Source organism: Haliotis asinina, chromosome 8, assembly GCF_037392515.1.
Source record: "Haliotis asinina isolate JCU_RB_2024 chromosome 8, JCU_Hal_asi_v2, whole genome shotgun sequence".
Taxonomy (NCBI): Eukaryota; Metazoa; Mollusca; class Gastropoda; order Lepetellida; family Haliotidae; genus Haliotis; species Haliotis asinina.
In genome coordinates, this window is record NC_090287.1 from 53,843,406 (window position 1) to 53,860,507 (window position 17,102).

At 40.2% G+C, this 17,102-nt stretch overlaps 2 protein-coding genes across 4 annotated transcripts in view; one reads left to right on the forward strand and one right to left on the reverse strand.

The window, feature by feature from the left end:
• Nucleotides 1-3,548, forward strand: part of LOC137293642 (uncharacterized) — a 29,483-nt gene extending 25,935 nt beyond the window's left edge. For both annotated transcript variants that reach the window (XM_067824312.1, XM_067824313.1), the window contains exons 23-27: nucleotides 159-301; nucleotides 605-708; nucleotides 1,643-1,743; nucleotides 2,173-2,292; nucleotides 3,178-3,548. In XM_067824312.1, the coding sequence (XP_067680413.1) occupies nucleotides 159-301; nucleotides 605-708; nucleotides 1,643-1,743; nucleotides 2,173-2,292; nucleotides 3,178-3,274 (565 nt within the window). In that variant the 3' untranslated portion in view covers nucleotides 3,275-3,548. The remainder of the gene's footprint in view (nucleotides 1-158; nucleotides 302-604; nucleotides 709-1,642; nucleotides 1,744-2,172; nucleotides 2,293-3,177) is intronic.
• Nucleotides 3,549-3,752: 204 nt separating this feature from the next.
• Nucleotides 3,753-13,402, reverse strand: LOC137294211 (large ribosomal subunit protein uL14m-like). Of its 2 annotated transcripts, none has more exons than XM_067825208.1 (3): nucleotides 13,359-13,402; nucleotides 5,463-5,544; nucleotides 3,753-4,174 (listed from the first exon to the last, which is right to left on the reverse strand). In XM_067825208.1, exons 2-3 carry the CDS (start codon nucleotides 5,537-5,539, stop codon nucleotides 3,802-3,804), a joined length of 450 nt encoding a protein of 149 aa, XP_067681309.1. In that variant the 5' UTR covers nucleotides 5,540-5,544; nucleotides 13,359-13,402; the 3' UTR covers nucleotides 3,753-3,801. The 2 variants fall into 2 exon arrangements, with proteins under 2 accessions (XP_067681309.1, XP_067681308.1); XM_067825207.1 differs by lacking the exon at nucleotides 13,359-13,402 and adding an exon at nucleotides 9,745-9,810.
• Nucleotides 13,403-17,102: the final 3,700 nt, after the last annotated feature.

The following is a 17,102-nucleotide window of genomic DNA, read 5'->3' on the forward strand; positions in this document are numbered from 1 at the left end:
CCAATCCTACACATTGTCTAAACTGGATTATTTCCTCCGTCCACTTGAGTGCCAGTTTGGACAGCATCCACTGTATATGTGTAGGTAAGCTACTGTGGCCCTGTTTAATCATCATTACAAAGGGTCTTAGAGTACCTGGTGTACCTCCAATGTTGCAGGGTGCTGGAGTGGAGTGTGAAGGAGCTCAGTCCCGCCCGAGATGTGTTCCTATTCCTGTATGGTGGAGTGGAAATGTCTGTCACCTACGACCTGGTGCAACACAAGACAGTTGACTCTGTAGTCCTTAAGACACATCTAGCAGGTACCACCACTCCTAAAAAACTTGGCTTTCTTTATTCTCAATAACAGACATAACTCATTGGGGTGAGTTCTTCGATGAGTCAGGATAAGTATAAAACATCCTCCTTATCCAAAAAAATACAGTTTCTGCTGTCTTGTCTGTTTAAACCTTGTTTCTACAAATTTCCAGTTTTGTGATGGTGAAGTTGTAATTTTAGGATAAGTATTTAAAATTTGTATCTATAAGGTATCGCCATTTAAATTTGCTCAATACATTAGTATTGCACTATACAATCATGCTCTTAATCAACAATTGTCACCACAGATGCTTCATCATCATGGTCACACCTAGCAAGTCGTCTGGTCGTAGGTGGTGTGGACTGTGTAAGACTCAGGGACCACTACTCCAGCAGGGACAGACTACCACAGGTAAGGCAATCCAGTAACCAGAGGCCCAGATAAGCTAGGAAAGGCAAGCTGGTCACCAGAGGCCCAGATTAGCTAAGTAAAGCAAGCTGGTCACCAGAGGCCCAGATTAGCTAAGTAAAGCAAGCTGGTCACCAGAGGCCCAGATTAGCTAGGAAAGTCAAGCTGGTCACCAGAGGCCCAGATTAGCTAAGTAAAGCAAGCTGGTCACCAGAGGCCCAGATTAGCTAAGTAAAGCAAGCTGGTCACCAGAGGCCCAGATTAGCTAGGTAAGGCAAGCTGGTCACCAGAGGCCCAGATTAGCTAAGTAAAGCAAGCTGGTCACCAGAGGCCCAGATTAGCTAGGAAAGTCAAGCTGGTCACCAGAGTCTCAGATTAGCTAGGAAAGGCAAGCTGGTCACCAAAGGCCCAGATTAGCTAGGAAAGGCAAGCTGGTCACTTAGCGCTAAGAGCGCTAAGTTGTAAGTCAGTGTAAATGTATGGCATTTATGAATACCGTAGAGCTAAGAGAGCTTCGAAAATCTAGGTCCAGATAAGCTAGGTATGGCAAGCTGGTCATCAGAGGCCCAAATAAGCTAGGAAAGGCAAGCTGGATTGGGCTAGTATTTACTGTCAGTATAGGATGAGGGATTTTTTATGAAAACTTTTCAATTATATTAAGTTGGTTCTGATTCGGCATGACATAAGGCAGTATGTACCTGCTTAGTAAACTTACTCAATGACAAATACTTAGCTCAGTAAAATCACTGAAATACTCACACACTGGAAAGCAGTGGGTAAATGAAAATGAAATACCCACTCAAAAATACAGAGATACAGTACACACATGAGCTAAATTTTATCTGGAGCTATTTCACTGTGTGGAACAAACTGTAGTCATTACATGTATATGCACCTTCAACGATCGTGTCCTATAATGTGACCTTTCTGCCTACAGATGCTGAATGAGATCTCAAGACTGACAGCAGAGGCCAGAAACCTTGCATCACAGATCAGTTATGCTGACCTGAAGCACAAAGTGACCGTTCATGACTACTGGTGTGTTAATGATACTGACCCTGTGTTTGTTGTCACACTTAGTGGTGCAGGTGCTCGAATAGGTGACAGTAAAGCTTTTCCCATGGTATCACCTCTACTGTAACCCATGAAGATCCAGGTTAGAGTTGATCTTTCGTAACCCATGCTTGTCTTGAGAGGTGACTAACAGGATTGGGTGGTAAGGCTTGCCGTCTTGGTTAACACGTCATTGTGTCCCAGCTGCATATATTGATCATGCTGACCTCTGACACCAGTCATTTTTGGCATCTAAAGTAGTAAATATGTCATTTATGGTTCATTCTTCTTTAACGACAGGGGACATTGCCATATTACTTGCAAACACTTGTTCATGTTGGGTTAATGTAGAATGTATCTGCACTTGTTCTTGTTTCTGTATGTCACTGGTATGCTGCATCTTTCTCCTTCCAGCGTCAGCGTGTCACTCCTGAACACACGGCGGGTACGGAAGGTGGTGATAACCTTTGTGTTGGAGCCAAGCACCTGTAAGGCAGTGGACAGTTCTGTGAATGTTGTCATAGGAACTATAACGTGAGTTCAGGAATCTGTAAATGTTGTCATAGGAACAATGACATGAATTCAGGAATCGGTAAATGCTGTCACAGGGTTGTTGACGGTATCCATGCTTGACACTGCTTGACCCCTGCTTGTTAGCATCAGTCAGAATTCATTGGAACTGTTTCATTGTGCCAAGTTTCTCGTGTGAAGTGAGTGACACACAATCTACTGGGTCACAACAGGGATTTATCTTGACCTACCTAAATCTGACACATTTCAGAGATAAGAGTAACAAAAGAAAGTCGCTCACAGGGTAGAGGTAGGGGGTTATGAATTCTGAACACATGTACTCTCGGGATTGGGGATTTCTACATAAATATATTTAAAATATAAGGTAGCAGGTAAATATAAGGTAATAATGGGAGGGCACAATGGTTTTGTATCACATGGAGGGGGTCCACTTAGTTGGTACATACTGGCAGGTGGGGGTTACTTGCTTCTCCACAAAAATCACCATCACTCCCACTAGCCATAAATTATGAAAGACCCCTTAGTTTGCAATTCATGGGAAATGACTGCACAAAATCTGAACTAAAACCACTCTTACAACAAGCATCTATCGGTAAGACAGACCAATCATACATTTGAGTTGAGCATGTTTTCATGAATCATTCCAACTTGACAATGGTACAAGAATCTCTATCAAAATGTCACACTCATGAAATAAAAGAAGTTGTTATCCACAAAGTTTGTTCAACATCGTACTACTTAACTTGTAATATGCCACTCAAAGGCGTGATGTTTTCATGGAAGTTACATCTCATATGATCACCAGACTTGGTGTGAAGAAAGACTGTTAAGTTATCCATAGTCCTGGTTGAGACAATGTTCCTAAACCAACTCTACTGTTACTTTCAGAAAAGAGACAGTTGCTGATGTGATAAAAGAGACAATATGTGGACCTGAGTTCCTCACGACAAGCATTAGCCGGGTACAGACATTACTGAACAGCTGAATACACCTTGTGCAGGTGTTGTTACTGTAATTTTATGCTGCAATGTTGCTTTTGCACGACATGGTCCAACTGTTAGTGTTAGAGGGGCGGTGGCTTTGCCCAGTGGTTAAAGTGTTTGACCCCGGTTTGATCCCCCACATGGGTACAATGTGTGAAGCCCATTTCTGGTATTCTCCGTAGTGATATTGCTAAAAGTGGTTTTACACCACACTCATTCACTCCAGCTGTTAGTGCTTATGTACCCTTATCAGGAAATACATTCATTGTCATTCACTGTGCTCTTGTGTTGTTTTTCTCAGACGAAAATATGTTCCATAAATTCCTGTTTAGCAGTCTTGTCTTTGACATAACTGAATGACTTACCCTCCTAGAACAACCTGAGTAGGTGAGGTGTTCATTTGTGTAATGTTGCTAAGAAACATTAAATGTAGAAAATATGTTGAAGAACAAGGTATGTTTATTCATCTGTTTATTATCATTCACTCACACAGTCTGCATGCTACACTATCATTATTACTGACATGAATCTAAACAAATCTTGTAGCGATGGAGAGGATCTTCGTAAAGTCCCCGGACTTCCCCCTCAGCATAGATGGGACAGGTACTGCTATCCTTGTTCCAACTGGGGCACCATTGTCCTCTATCAGCACAACATTATTAGTGTCAGATCGGGGAATGTTAGCTCTCTGTTTCTGCTTAACACCCACAACAAAAGCACGTTTCTTTTGTCCTTTGATAGCCAGAAGAACTTTGTCTCCAAGGGTTGCTACCCCTTTCTTGTTGTACACGTGAATGACACGAGGTGGTTTTCCTGAGGCCAGTGCTGCCTTGCCCAGAGTGCTGTTGTCCACTACCCTCATCCGAGCCATCTTCCGGATCTCATGCAGACAGGCTGTAGTGCTGTAACACACATACACATAGCATTCAACATCTTCCACATACATGAAAATATCAGGTATGTATCTATAGCAACAGACATATGGCGCATCGGGTTGTTAGTGTTACGAGTGGAAAGATCACACAACAATTTTGATAATAGTTTTAATACTGGCAAAACAAGTATTATAGAATATGGTTACGAGTCTTACTTTGTTAATCACACAATAAGTCAAACTGTTCCTGCTCCAACTCCTTCCTTGGAATATGAACACATACATCCATTGATCGAAATTCGCATTGCCGACATGGCAGTTTCAAGTAGACAGATAAAGCTAGGTATTTAAGTATTTTAGATTAACTTCAGTTTATGTCAGATTTATAAACAGATTTATATATTTCATGGGCCTTTGGCAGACCTACCCAGGTCTTCGGCATGAAGAGCAAACTCTTTAAGTTTAACCACTACACTACCCCCACTGCCCCAAAACCAGCATTAGTTGCTGAGGACCTCTTTTAACCTGGCATACCAACAAGGTTATTGCCTTGTACAAGCCAAGGCTTCTTCAGGTTTGTAACATTTTTGGAATCCAAACAGGCCCATAATAAATGTCAATCATTACTTAATACTTGAAAAAAAAAAAAGTCTTCAAACATCCTCACTCTTCAGTTAACATCATGAGATTTTCATTTCATTTCAGTCCACTATGGTTCTGAATACACCAAACCACATATTTTGGTTCTCAAAAAGGTGTTTGTGCTGTCCATTCTTCTTGTAAATCACACTATCTAGCCTCATGTAAGAATGTCGAGTTTTGATTGGTCCACGTGACTCTGATAAAATACCATGTGCATCCATCACGATCCGGCTCGGGGAATACAACCTTACCTGGGACTGATAAAACCTTGTATTTCCCGTGCCACGATGTGATAACTTATATTGTCAACAGTAACAGATGCTTTGAACAGTCTGTGTGAAAATCTAATAAGTTATCTGAGGTTTAACTTGACCTACAGACTTAGGGGACCCCAAAACTACTATTTTCAAGGATTCTTAGGGAGCACATGTGATACATGTGGTTTCACCTTAGGCAAGTGAATTTGTTCAAAACTGAGTCTTCACCCAGCAGAAAATGGGTACCTGGTGGGATAAGTCATGTGACTATTAACCCTCTAGTGGCAGCTTGGTTATCCAGGGTAATAATGATTGGTAGTGCTATGAGCATTCACCAAATGTATGGAGTTTAGTGCATCATAAATGTGCTAATTATTAAACATATAGATATGTCAAGTGGTGATTCATCCTACCCACCTGAAAGCAAGACTTCCTGATGGTATGGTAGTCTGTACAGCCACATGCTGCAATACTCGTTGTAATAAACTGGACATATTTACTGAAACACAAGAATGAAATATGATGAAAAGGGGTTATCTTTTAGTGAGTGAGTGAGTTTATATTAGTTTTACGCCGCACTCAGCAATATTCCAGCTATGTGGCGACAGTCTGTAAATAATCAGGTCTGGACCAGACAATCCAGTGACCAACAACAAGAGCATCGACCAGCACAGTTGGGAACTGATGAGACCTGTCAACCATGTCAGCGAGTCTGACCACCCGATCACATTAGTCGCCTCTTACGATAAGCACAGACACCTGTTATGGGATGCTGAAGGCCTATTCTACCCCAAGACCTTCACGGGTCAGGTTATCTTTTAAAACTTGCTCTTACATAGCATGTGTGTGTTTTTGCCTGAACTGGTCTGGACTGAAGACAGTTTTGTAGCATGCGTTCAACATTTATAACAAAGGCAAAGAATAGACTGAGCCTAGTACCGGTTTATAGTCATGTTAATGCTGAGCAGCAAGGGGGTTGGGTGTAACGATGGATCACCCTAATGTCAATACAATGATCAAGTGAAGATAAATGAGCACTCTACACTGTCCAGATTATTACATACACATTACAAACTAATGCTTAAAACTTCACATGAACATAACCCTTCAACAGTTTCCAAACAATGCACTCAATAAATTACGCCATAAAATGACAGGATGTCTAGAGTGTAGGAAGATACTTTTGCAATACTAATTACTTTTAAATTACATTTTGTACTTGTAATAAACTGCCCAAGAATATCTACATCCATGCAGTTGAGTGCTTGGTCCTAACAAATCTGGTACCTGAATCACAATCCAAATGAAAAGAGACATCTTTGTTCGTCAAAGAATAGACTGGTGTAAGATCCAGGTGGTACATACTACTGGTAAACACATATTTATTATAAGATGATCCACGACCTGACAAATGACCCCAATTTGCATACTATTGATCAAGAACGATCCACTTGAAACAAGAGGTAGACAGGTTGTCTGATAAATATCGAGAAGTTCATTTTCCCTGTGCGTTTCACGCGTGAATTGTTATAGCATACTTGATTTGGGAACAGGTACAATCCCAACGAATTGAATCAACACAATATACTGAGCAAATATGTTTAGGACCACCGATCCATTTCACGAAGCAAATGACATTTTCCTGGGTTTTTTTTAACAAACTTGTTGAATATCTAAAATGCCTGTCAATGAACCAATCATCATTTTGGCTTCGTCTTAACTAAAGGCTAGTGTGGAATATCAGTATCTTATGCCTGAAATTGCAGTCTTATCATTCGACGGAATATGCGGTGTTGATTTCATGTCACGGTTAGCATGTATTGCATGTGCATAATCGTCAAGCTACCTGTAGCAGCCAAGTGTACTCCCCCAATTCGTTATACCGCCTCTCTTGTCACAAATGCGTTTAGTGCGCAGGATCATCTAATATGTGTCTAGCAGTAATAGATTTGTTTACCATAGAACTGTAATCCATGAGATGAAAAAGCAAAAAAAAAAAAAGAAAGTCCAACCACACTTGAACCTGATATTAGAGGTTCTCTGATTTAAATTAAATACAATAAAAGTCTTGTGACCATGTGTCCCACTGCCAGTCCACCCATCTGTAAATGGGTACCTCGTAAGCATGAGAAAGCTGCAATAACTGTGCACCCAGTGGCTTGATCATGTACATTGTACTAGTTGCGTGAATATGTGCGCTATATAACTATCCTATAATAATAAAATAATACTGAAATAGAAAATCATGTACCCAGTCCCATCCACCCCTCCTTAGGATAGCATTTAGGTTCAGTGCTGACAGTCTGTGAAAATGAGAATTAAAGGGGCACTGATGCGGAGCAAATAATGTTTCTCGCCAACGGTCGAATTACGAAACCAAACTGCAAATTGGTCAGCGCCCGCTCCTTCGACCGTGACGGACAAAGGAACTGGGCTCCTGTCCATATTAGCAGAATTTCTTCACCTAAACAGTCAGGAGGCCGGATGCCCATCATATGACATTTGTTTAAAAATATCCATGGTATTCCTTGTCTGATCGTAACCAAATATCCCAGCAGTGTAGTTCTTATCGGATGCTTGGATGATATAGTTACTGATCCAATTTGATCCTATTTCTGTGTTTTTAACCTCGATATTTAATCATGTTACATGAAAATATGATGTCTACAGGCACGTAGCAAGCCATTTGTTTCAGTACGGAAGATTGCAAAGCTTTATATATCAGGGAGCCTATATAGAGAGTTATAGAGTATCCCTGTATATATATAGGTAGTTTTGAGTGTTGGTTCAGCTGTGATAGCAAATATCATACGTAAATTTTGGTAGCTATGGTAGCTACAATGGTTTATTATTTATGATAATAAAAACACACAGTTGATTTATTTGAATTCGTAAACAAAAAACGATGACTTTGCCTTTGGTAGAGAAATCTGAAAATTTTCGTACGTAAAAAAACCCCTTATTTCACCTATTTACCCAAGTACACAGCAAATGCCTGTGTGTATTCCTTATGTAACGAAATTCCGTTGGTATCCTCAAAACAGTTTCGGCCCATAAGTGTTTTCAGGCTGCATGCGACACAGAGATTACATCTTCCTTGCTGTAACCTGCGTTTGATGGTGTAAACCTACACGTGTTATTTGTCATCATTCTCTGGATGGTCAATTAATGAATTTATAACAGGTATAATTAGTAGTAACACCACTTCGGTTACTCAACAAAGGTTCCCATTTGGCATTTCTCCTGTCTGGAGTGAATACTCAACATTATAAATTAAGGTCTGTAATGGCAAATGTATTGTATGTTATGTAATATGTGCATGTAAGTGATGCAAGAGGGTTTATCAGCTGAGTTACAAAAACAAACATCGATCAAAGGATTAACCGATAACACACTGATTGATTAATTACTTTTATCTTCTAGCGGATTTGTCAAAAGGCAGTGTGTGTAGATGACTACACCCTGTCGTAAAGAGTGAGTGCAAAAACAACATCGTCCCTTCAAAGAATTAACCACCCTTGCGTTGATTGATTGACTGCTCATTATTGGAAATTACTTAGAATAGTGGACATCATACAGTTAGTTGCCAGGTGTGCTACCTTGGGAGACCAATGACAGGTTTATCTGGTTTTCACCAACGAAAGACGTGAAACGATGTGTTACTTTTTCGCAAACTAGACAGTTGTAAGACACGTGACACAGAACAGGATTATTTACCAGCTGCAGATGAATGGAATACGATTTCTTTTATACGATTGATGGATACATTCCTGAACAAGGTAGTAGCCTGACACTGTTGCTATACAATTAGTCTGTTTTACATTCATTATTTGCATTTTGTTTTAATTTATTTGTTGTAGCATTCAGCAGAATCTGTATGACAGAAAACACACACTAGATCGCGTATGTGTGTGAAATAGGATCCACATTAGCAATCTATGCAATGTATAAATGTTGCTGTTATGTTAGAAATTTACTATTAGTATAAGCAGATCGTGTGTTCTTTTATTAATTTTCAGAATCATACAAATATGACAATAAACTAATTAGGGTTATGAGACAAAATATAGAGACGTACATTGGCTTCATTATTTTTCCGTCCGAATAGTTTTTTACCATTTCTACCACTGGCAGATGATTAACCTTCAAAGTGTTTCATTTGTTTTCATAATACATTTGTTATGAAGTAAAAATGACTTCACCTAAGTTGATCTGTCTATAATTAAACTATCAATTGCGCTTACGGAATGCGCAGTAGAGGTCACAAACCAGTCACGAATTCTGGGATATCATCCGGGTACTCACGGGAGAAAAACAATAACAAAAGTTTACACCAGTCCACGGAAATTGCTCCGCATCAGTGCCCCTTTAAGCAACATACTTGACATTGAACGTAATATACACAACCAAAACGAACTCATAACAAGATAATGAATAATACACATCAGGTGATCAATAATTACTCCGCGAAACACTATCCATAACAAGAGCCAACTTCTGCATTTTGTAGCATTAATGAATAATTTTGTCATTGGTATTTGCAACTCTCAAAATCAAATTTACATTCAACACAAGCTTAACATGTTTCGAAAACCAGCATGGGAATAAGAAGATGAGGATCTAAAAACCCCTTACACATTTACTCATGCAATTTCGGAAGGTATGCACTTTAAAAGATAAAATCAACAGTTTGACCTACCAAATATTCTATGCCAAGTCCACCATGCTTTTTCTATGCTCCTCTCAGCGATAGTCCGTAAGCTGGTTTCTGACTCTCTGTGCGCGACGGCTTACGGTTTTAAGAGAAGAAAACCCAGTTTCAAGCGAAGCTGTCAGGCGCTGTAAGGAGCTTGATGCTTTGACTGGGATCCTGCTGGTCGCTAAGTTTGCGCCGCGTAGCAAAAGTGGAACCAGTTTACTTGATTTTCAAAGGGAGATCACCTAAAAAGTACAGTGATTCTGCACGACGTGTGTAACGGTATATTTTCCAGGGATACACGAAAAACGAAACTACGAAATGAAAATCATCTAAATATTGTTTCCATGCCCTAATAATCCCAGTAGTGAAATGAAAAACTGACGTTCCTACTACATGTACTGTAGGATGTTTCAAAAACTCAGAAGTATAAACGCATGTTGGAAACGCTCCTTTTATATCTGGGGTAAATATCTATTTATGGTCATCAACAACAGATTGTGGAAGACACATGCCTCAGCTGTCATTACAAGTCTGGTGGATTGGGCGTCAAATTTAAGCGTTTACCTTATTGTATAAAGCTGATATCAGTTTGACGTCATAATTCAGCCTTTCGAAAGTGAGTCAAGCGGTAGTAAAATATCAAATCTTACACGCATTTTGCAAATCAACGTTACCCTTCACGATTACTCGCGATATTTGTTGTGGATATTCGCTTTGTTGTGATTCAAGTTAACAGAATAATAACAGTAGCGCACTGAAGTGTCACTCAAAACGCAAACACTTATGAAGTACTCTTGCTTGACAATTGAATACGGATCAAACGTCACATCACAACCAAATATAAGAGATGTAAACAACGTTGTTTGTCTGTCTCACAGTCTCTGAACCTCAGTATTCCCCTTCCGTCCTGCCCTTCCTGCAATGCTTAAGTCCTAGATGAAACAAGTCTTGGTTCCCCCAGATTCTGAATCTCCCATTTCATTGGTACCCCTTTTCACTTTACAATGAATTGTTTGTTTTCACACACACACACACACACACACACACACACACACACACACACACACACACACACACACACACACACACACACACACACACACACACACACACACACACACACACATACACACACACACACATATATATATAAACTACGCGATAGTCAAGGAAGATGTATTTGTCACATAAATAAATACTATTTTCAATTGACCGTGTCAAAACGCTAACCACTTGAAGTTCATTTCGAGTGTCCCTCGCTAAAAGCGGTATAAAACCGTACTCACTCACTCACTCACCTCACATTGAAAAATCAATTAGTAGTCACATGCTTCCTGTCAATATGTTTGTAGGAGTGAGTTCAGTTATACGTCTCACTTGGGTGGTCAGGGTCGCTGACTTGGTTGATGCTGTTGACCACTGGATTGTCTGGTCGAGACTCGATTATTTACAGACCGCCGACATATAGCTGGCATATTGCTGAGTGCGGTGAAAAACTAAACTCACTCACTCACCTTCTGCCTCTTTCAGAGTACCTCTGCATCACTGGCGTTGCCCAGTTTAATCGGTTAGATGATTTAAGAAGTGAAACTGAGTTGCGTGTTGGCACCTGATTGGATGAAACGCCAGCCAAGGGAGGTAATAGAATCATCATCGGACGCATCCAGGGTATCGTGGAGATTTATCGTAACGTATACCCTGAAGATTTTCGAGGATGGATATACGCGTACTCAAGTAGGAAACGTCTGACACGCATTAAAAATGCATCACTTTCTCCCCACATCTCAAAATGATATGACTGAACTTCCGGTGCTCAAAGTTTGGTAAGGATCAAAGGTGGTGCTTGAGAACCTGTTTGAATGTATCTTGATAAAATCGTTACACATATTTGTCGGAGAGCTACTGTAAATATTTGCGTCTGAGGATTGAAACAAGTGAATGAACTATGCGTACAAGCCCTTGCTTGACGACCGAAGAATTAGGCAGAACCAGATTTGACTTAGGTGGCAGACAAAATGTGTTCAGTAGGACATGGAATCGATAGGTCTCTACCTAACAACATGCAAGTGGTCGATAGCGTTCAAACACACAAGACGTCACGCCGAGGTTTTCACCGCACTCGGCAGTGATATACGGAATTGCCATCACCGGTTCACCTCAGACAGTATGTAATCTTTCTGCGAACCTGTCTTGCATACCTATCCGTCTCACCCGACAACATAGGCGGATACGTTTGCAAAACCAGGAATAAATATTGCAGAAGAAATGTACAAGGGCGTTTCTGTACCTTATTCATATTCACCTTTATGGCGAACTTTCTTATAAATGGATATAAAGCACATCATTTTCAGACTCGGCCACTTGCTACTTAAGGCGAAAGGCCTGTTGTAACGACCAAACATAAGTCGTCTCTTCGAGTTCGTTAAAAAGCGTCGTTTATTGTATAACATATATATGTTTGTTATTAAGATATGTGGTTTATACTACTCTGCACACTGAAACCCTTTCACTTTTATATGCTATTGCATATAATTTTAGTTGGATAAATCGACATATCGGATACGCCAGAGTGTATTGTACTTCGTCTGTAGGGCTGATACCTCGCGACGCTATTATGTTGTCTCTTTATAACTAAACAAACCAAACCCAAAATTACAAACTGTCACACTATACGTCGCAAATATTTTTTTAAATGGAGACTCGTTAATGCGCACCAGAATGTCTGGATTAACGGATCACGGACACATGGTTATGTTCTCTTGTACGCCTGCAGCAAACAATCATCGTTCGGGAAGCAGAGCTTCCGGGATATCGGGGTTCGAATCAAATGGGTGTTACTGTGTATTCGATGTTACAAATGCAATTTTAATTAAGTAGCAGAGAGGTAGTTGATCTGATACACGAATCGCAGATATATTTAAGAAAAACAAAAGAGAACAATACACAAAAAAACCCAACAAGAACACACACCCCAAACAAAACAAAATTCAAACAACAACACAAACAAATACAAAAAACAAAATCAGACAAAGCAAAACAAAATAGAAGCAGTAATATGCATGTATAACTTGCTTGTATTCACGTGGCGATTTCATCACAGATATTCTTTCATACAAGTCTATACTATTTGGCATGTCTAGATTACTGTTAGTCTGTCATACAGACTCTGAAACAAATATATCCAACAAAGTCTATGCATATCTAGATCACGTGACAAGTCTAAATTCCCAAGTTTCTGAAAATGATTAAAGTGTCAGAACACCTTTTCATTATATCTAATTTAAATTATTATGAATTGTTTTATCTGTAAAATATGTTCATTTCAGAGACTAATTCCAGGTCTAGGTTACTATGGTAAAGTAGAGTCCCTAGGTTCCTTTTTATGTATTCAAAAACCCTGACAACTTTTTCCCTGTAACATATCTTTATCACAGTAAACAAAGACGTATTTACTGTTGCGATTTTTACAATTCTGCAAAATTGGTTATGACTGCACGTATTCCTCCAATTTACTGTAAGCATTTCATTCCTTTTCTCCCGATTCGGCAGCTTCCGTCACAAATCACATTGACGTGGGTGTGCAACGTTTTCAGGTCCATCAAGTAAGGACTAACCTGCCTTTTGTATATTGTTTCTTGCCAGTGAGGCTGTGATGCGCGCCCCCTGCCGGCTCTTGTTTGCTTCTTCCTGTTGTGTCAAGTCATAGATTACCATCACACACCTCTTCTTTGTAGATTTCTTGTCGGAGTCGACTGCTGTAGCAGCATCTTTCGTCTCGCCTCATTGGGGGCGGGGTGAGCGATGCCCCAGCCTCTACCGACATGGATGCAGTACTGCCTGCCATTGAATACTTCCGATCACGAACGACACAGGTGTAGTGAGAGAGCTATACGGGCGTACTGGCATCGGGGTTGCTGCGATATCACAGTCCTGAAGAGCTCTCCGTTAATGGTCGGACGGACCTGTGTAGTGCATATATTAATTGAAATAAATATAGGTAATGTTTAAACATATGACAGAAATAACGCATTTATCATACAGAACATGTAATGCAAAAATACCTTGAAATAAGCTTGTCTTTAATATGAAACACAGCAGTCCCATGCATCAACGCTTAGTCTCTGAATTTATGTATTTTTCATTGTAACAAATCAACCCACTCAAACTGAAAAGGAGATTAGAGAATCTGGGGAAATCTAGACTTGCTTCATTTAGGAGCTTGGCATTGCAGGGGGCTAGGCAGTCCGGACAATAGTACTGGTCATGGACTGTGAGAGTAGCTGTCACCATAGATATATTGCTACACTCTGTATGAATACATTACAGAAATAATGTAGTTTATCATACAGAACATTAAATGGAAAGAAATACTTCGACCAACTTGTTCCTGAAATACGGTAACCTCTGAAGTGAAGTAACTATCACCAGGGATAATCTACAACCTCTGTTTAGTATCCCTGCTATCACTAAGCATGAAAAGCTAGCGTTAATGGAATTCCTCAAATCTCTCGTTTTCCTAGATTTAAAAAAGAAAGTGGCGTGCTGGCTGCCTGTGCCAAGAAAGGGACGAGGGTGAAATGGTGTAAGGGAAATACTTTATTGAAAATATGCTCTATAGTCTGAAAGTAAAGCTAGACATGCAGAAAGTTCGTCAGTTCCTAAAATATCTGCGCTTTGTCGTTTAACCGCGTCCACGGGTTTTTTAACAGGTCCTCGTCGTCGGTCTGTAAATAAACGTGGCCAGACACTCCAGTGAAGACCATCGTGATCATCGATCAATATGGTGGTGATACGACGATGTTCATGAACCATTCATCCACGTCAGCGAGTCTAACCTGACATCATGTTATCTGATGACTGGCATGGGTTGCTGAGGGCAACTTTGTAACATATCTTCACCCCCTCCCCGCCAATCTCCTCCCCAACCGCCCCCCCTAAAAAAGCAAAACAAACAAAAGAAACCCCCAAACAAAACAAACACACAAACAAATAAAAATAACCGACCAAACCAAAACAATAAGCAAACACAAAACAAACAAACAAAAAACAAACAAACCAGAAAACACACACACTTTTTACCGATTTAACTTTATTTCAGTGACTAGATGCTGGTCTAATGAGATATTTAAGTTTTCCGTTGCTTTCAGAAAATGACTCCCTCGATTATCTAAAACATCAAAAATTCATTTTCTTAGGGGATTATTTGCACACTGCCGCCATACAGCTGGAATATTGCTGAGCGCGGCGTAAAAGTAAATTCACTCAATCACCCATTTTCTTACCGAGCGTATGACCAAACTGATCAGCATCAACAAAGCTGTCACTGTGTGCCAGCGTGGTGTGTTCATTCTACCTGGGATGAACTCGTGATTGCCGGGTTGGTTGTTTGGAAGACATTTTTCATCATACTCATTGAGTGAGTGAGTTTAGTTTTATGCCGCACTCAGCAGTAATCCAGCTATATGGTGACGGTCTGTAAAGAATATGGATCAGACAACCCAGCGAACATTTACATGAACGCGTGTCAGCCGATACAGAGCCTGACCACCCGCTCCCGTTAGTCGCCTCTTGTGACAAGCATGGGTTGCTGGAGACATGATACTAAATATTATAACAGACTAAGTCAGATACAGATGACGGATGTGGGGAATAGTGTATCAGAGTCGCAGCTACCTCAGCTGCAGACCCCGCAATAGATCACACATGCTCCTTGTGACAGCAACATGTTCGGCAGTGCAACAACAGTTATCATAGATGTAGGATAGCGTCTTGTTTCAATTATCATATAAAAAACTGAGTGCCTCTTATTTTTTGCACACAACTGTCGGTCTCGTTTGTCGAAAATACATCTTATCCCCAAATGTTGATATGAGAGACATGTGTAAGCCGTTATCTCGAACACGAGATGAAGTAAAGAGTATTTATGCATTCACAAATTTAACGAATCGTGGTCCGGTAAATGCAGGACCCCTTCATTAACCCGGATTCCTTGACATAGCGATGATTATAGTTGAAAGGGCTTAAAAAGGCATTGCATCCAAGATTTAATAGACCAGACAGTTATTGATTCGCAAGGTTTTGTTGATGTCTTCATTGTCCGGATACAAGAGGTTTCAGTGTGCAGAGGATAAACTGAAAACCTCTCCTCCCTGCAAGTCGATGAATTGAGAACGACGCCTTGTCCATGACTGGCGGTGATGAGAAGTTAAGTAACGCAATTAATGGTTTAAGTTTACATTACGCGCCAAATATCAGTTAATCGTAATACTGGCAAAGGGCGCAGCTATGTACCGTTATATGCCGTGATATATTAATAGTTCGCTCTTCACGCCGAAGACTCGGGTTCGATTCCCCATAAACGTACCATGTGTGAAACCCATTTCTGGTGTTCCCTGCCGCGATGTTGCTGGAATTTTGCTATAGCCAGCGTAAAGGCCAAGTCACTCACTCTCTCACTTATTAACATCACCCTAGCTACCAGGAATTCATGTACGAGAAACCTTTCAAAAACAACCACAAATGCAATACTGAGGAATATTTCAAATGTCACCTTTACTACGTCAAAGCCACATGTACATTGATCACAGTTTAGCACAAGGAAAATATTAAAAGATACACCGAAAAACGGACTATACAAAGCAAAACGCATATGTGTGATAATAAATTATACTGTGTAATTCAGAATGCAAGCCTCCGAAAATAAACGATGTTTAAAAACAAATTTCACGGTCCGCCACAGGTACGTACGATGGAGCACTGGCTTTGAAAGTTCAAAGATTCGGAAGCTGCCGTTCGTAAAAACATACGTCTTCAATTTTCTACAATCCTGAGGAAGTGAAAAAGCTCCACGCAGCGTCTCTAGTGTTACAAGTCTCCTGAGAGCTGTATAGTCTAAAGTTACGAGTTCGGAGGAAGAAATGGCTCACAATTTGTTAGGAGCGTTTGTTTTTTACTCTAAAAGTGGGAATGTTTCCTCTTTCCTAGTATACAGTTTCAAGATTATCTACTTCATTTTTCTCCATGACTCGGATGATAACCATTGATTTAACGTAAAATCTGTTTGATATATGTAGCGTGAAATGTTATTCTAGCACATGCGCGCAAAGGGAAAGAAACGGGGAGTTTGTAAGCAATATCAAGGCACGGTCATATATCTTATTCATTCATCCATATATCCTTACTTCTGTCCTTCGATCTCTCCATCAGACGAAGCCTTGCATGGTTTGCACATGCAGTGGAATGAAAATGCAGAAGGTGATATGCATTCAAGTATTTGAAATATGTACTAGTCTTACCTTCCTGGACATTCTGAACGTAAGAAATGGCCTGCTATGTGCATTTACTTTCTTCGCGCAAGC

Excerpts from the sequence above, each read along its gene's own strand:
- LOC137294211 (XM_067825208.1), bottom strand. The coding sequence starts at position 5,539 with ATGTCCAGTTTATTACAACGAGTATTGCAGCATGTGGCTGTACAGACT. Across the intron at positions 4,175-5,462 it reads TCAGGAAGTCTTGCTTTCAG|CACTACAGCCTGTCTGCATG; the intron begins GTGGGTAGGATG and ends TGTGTGTTACAG.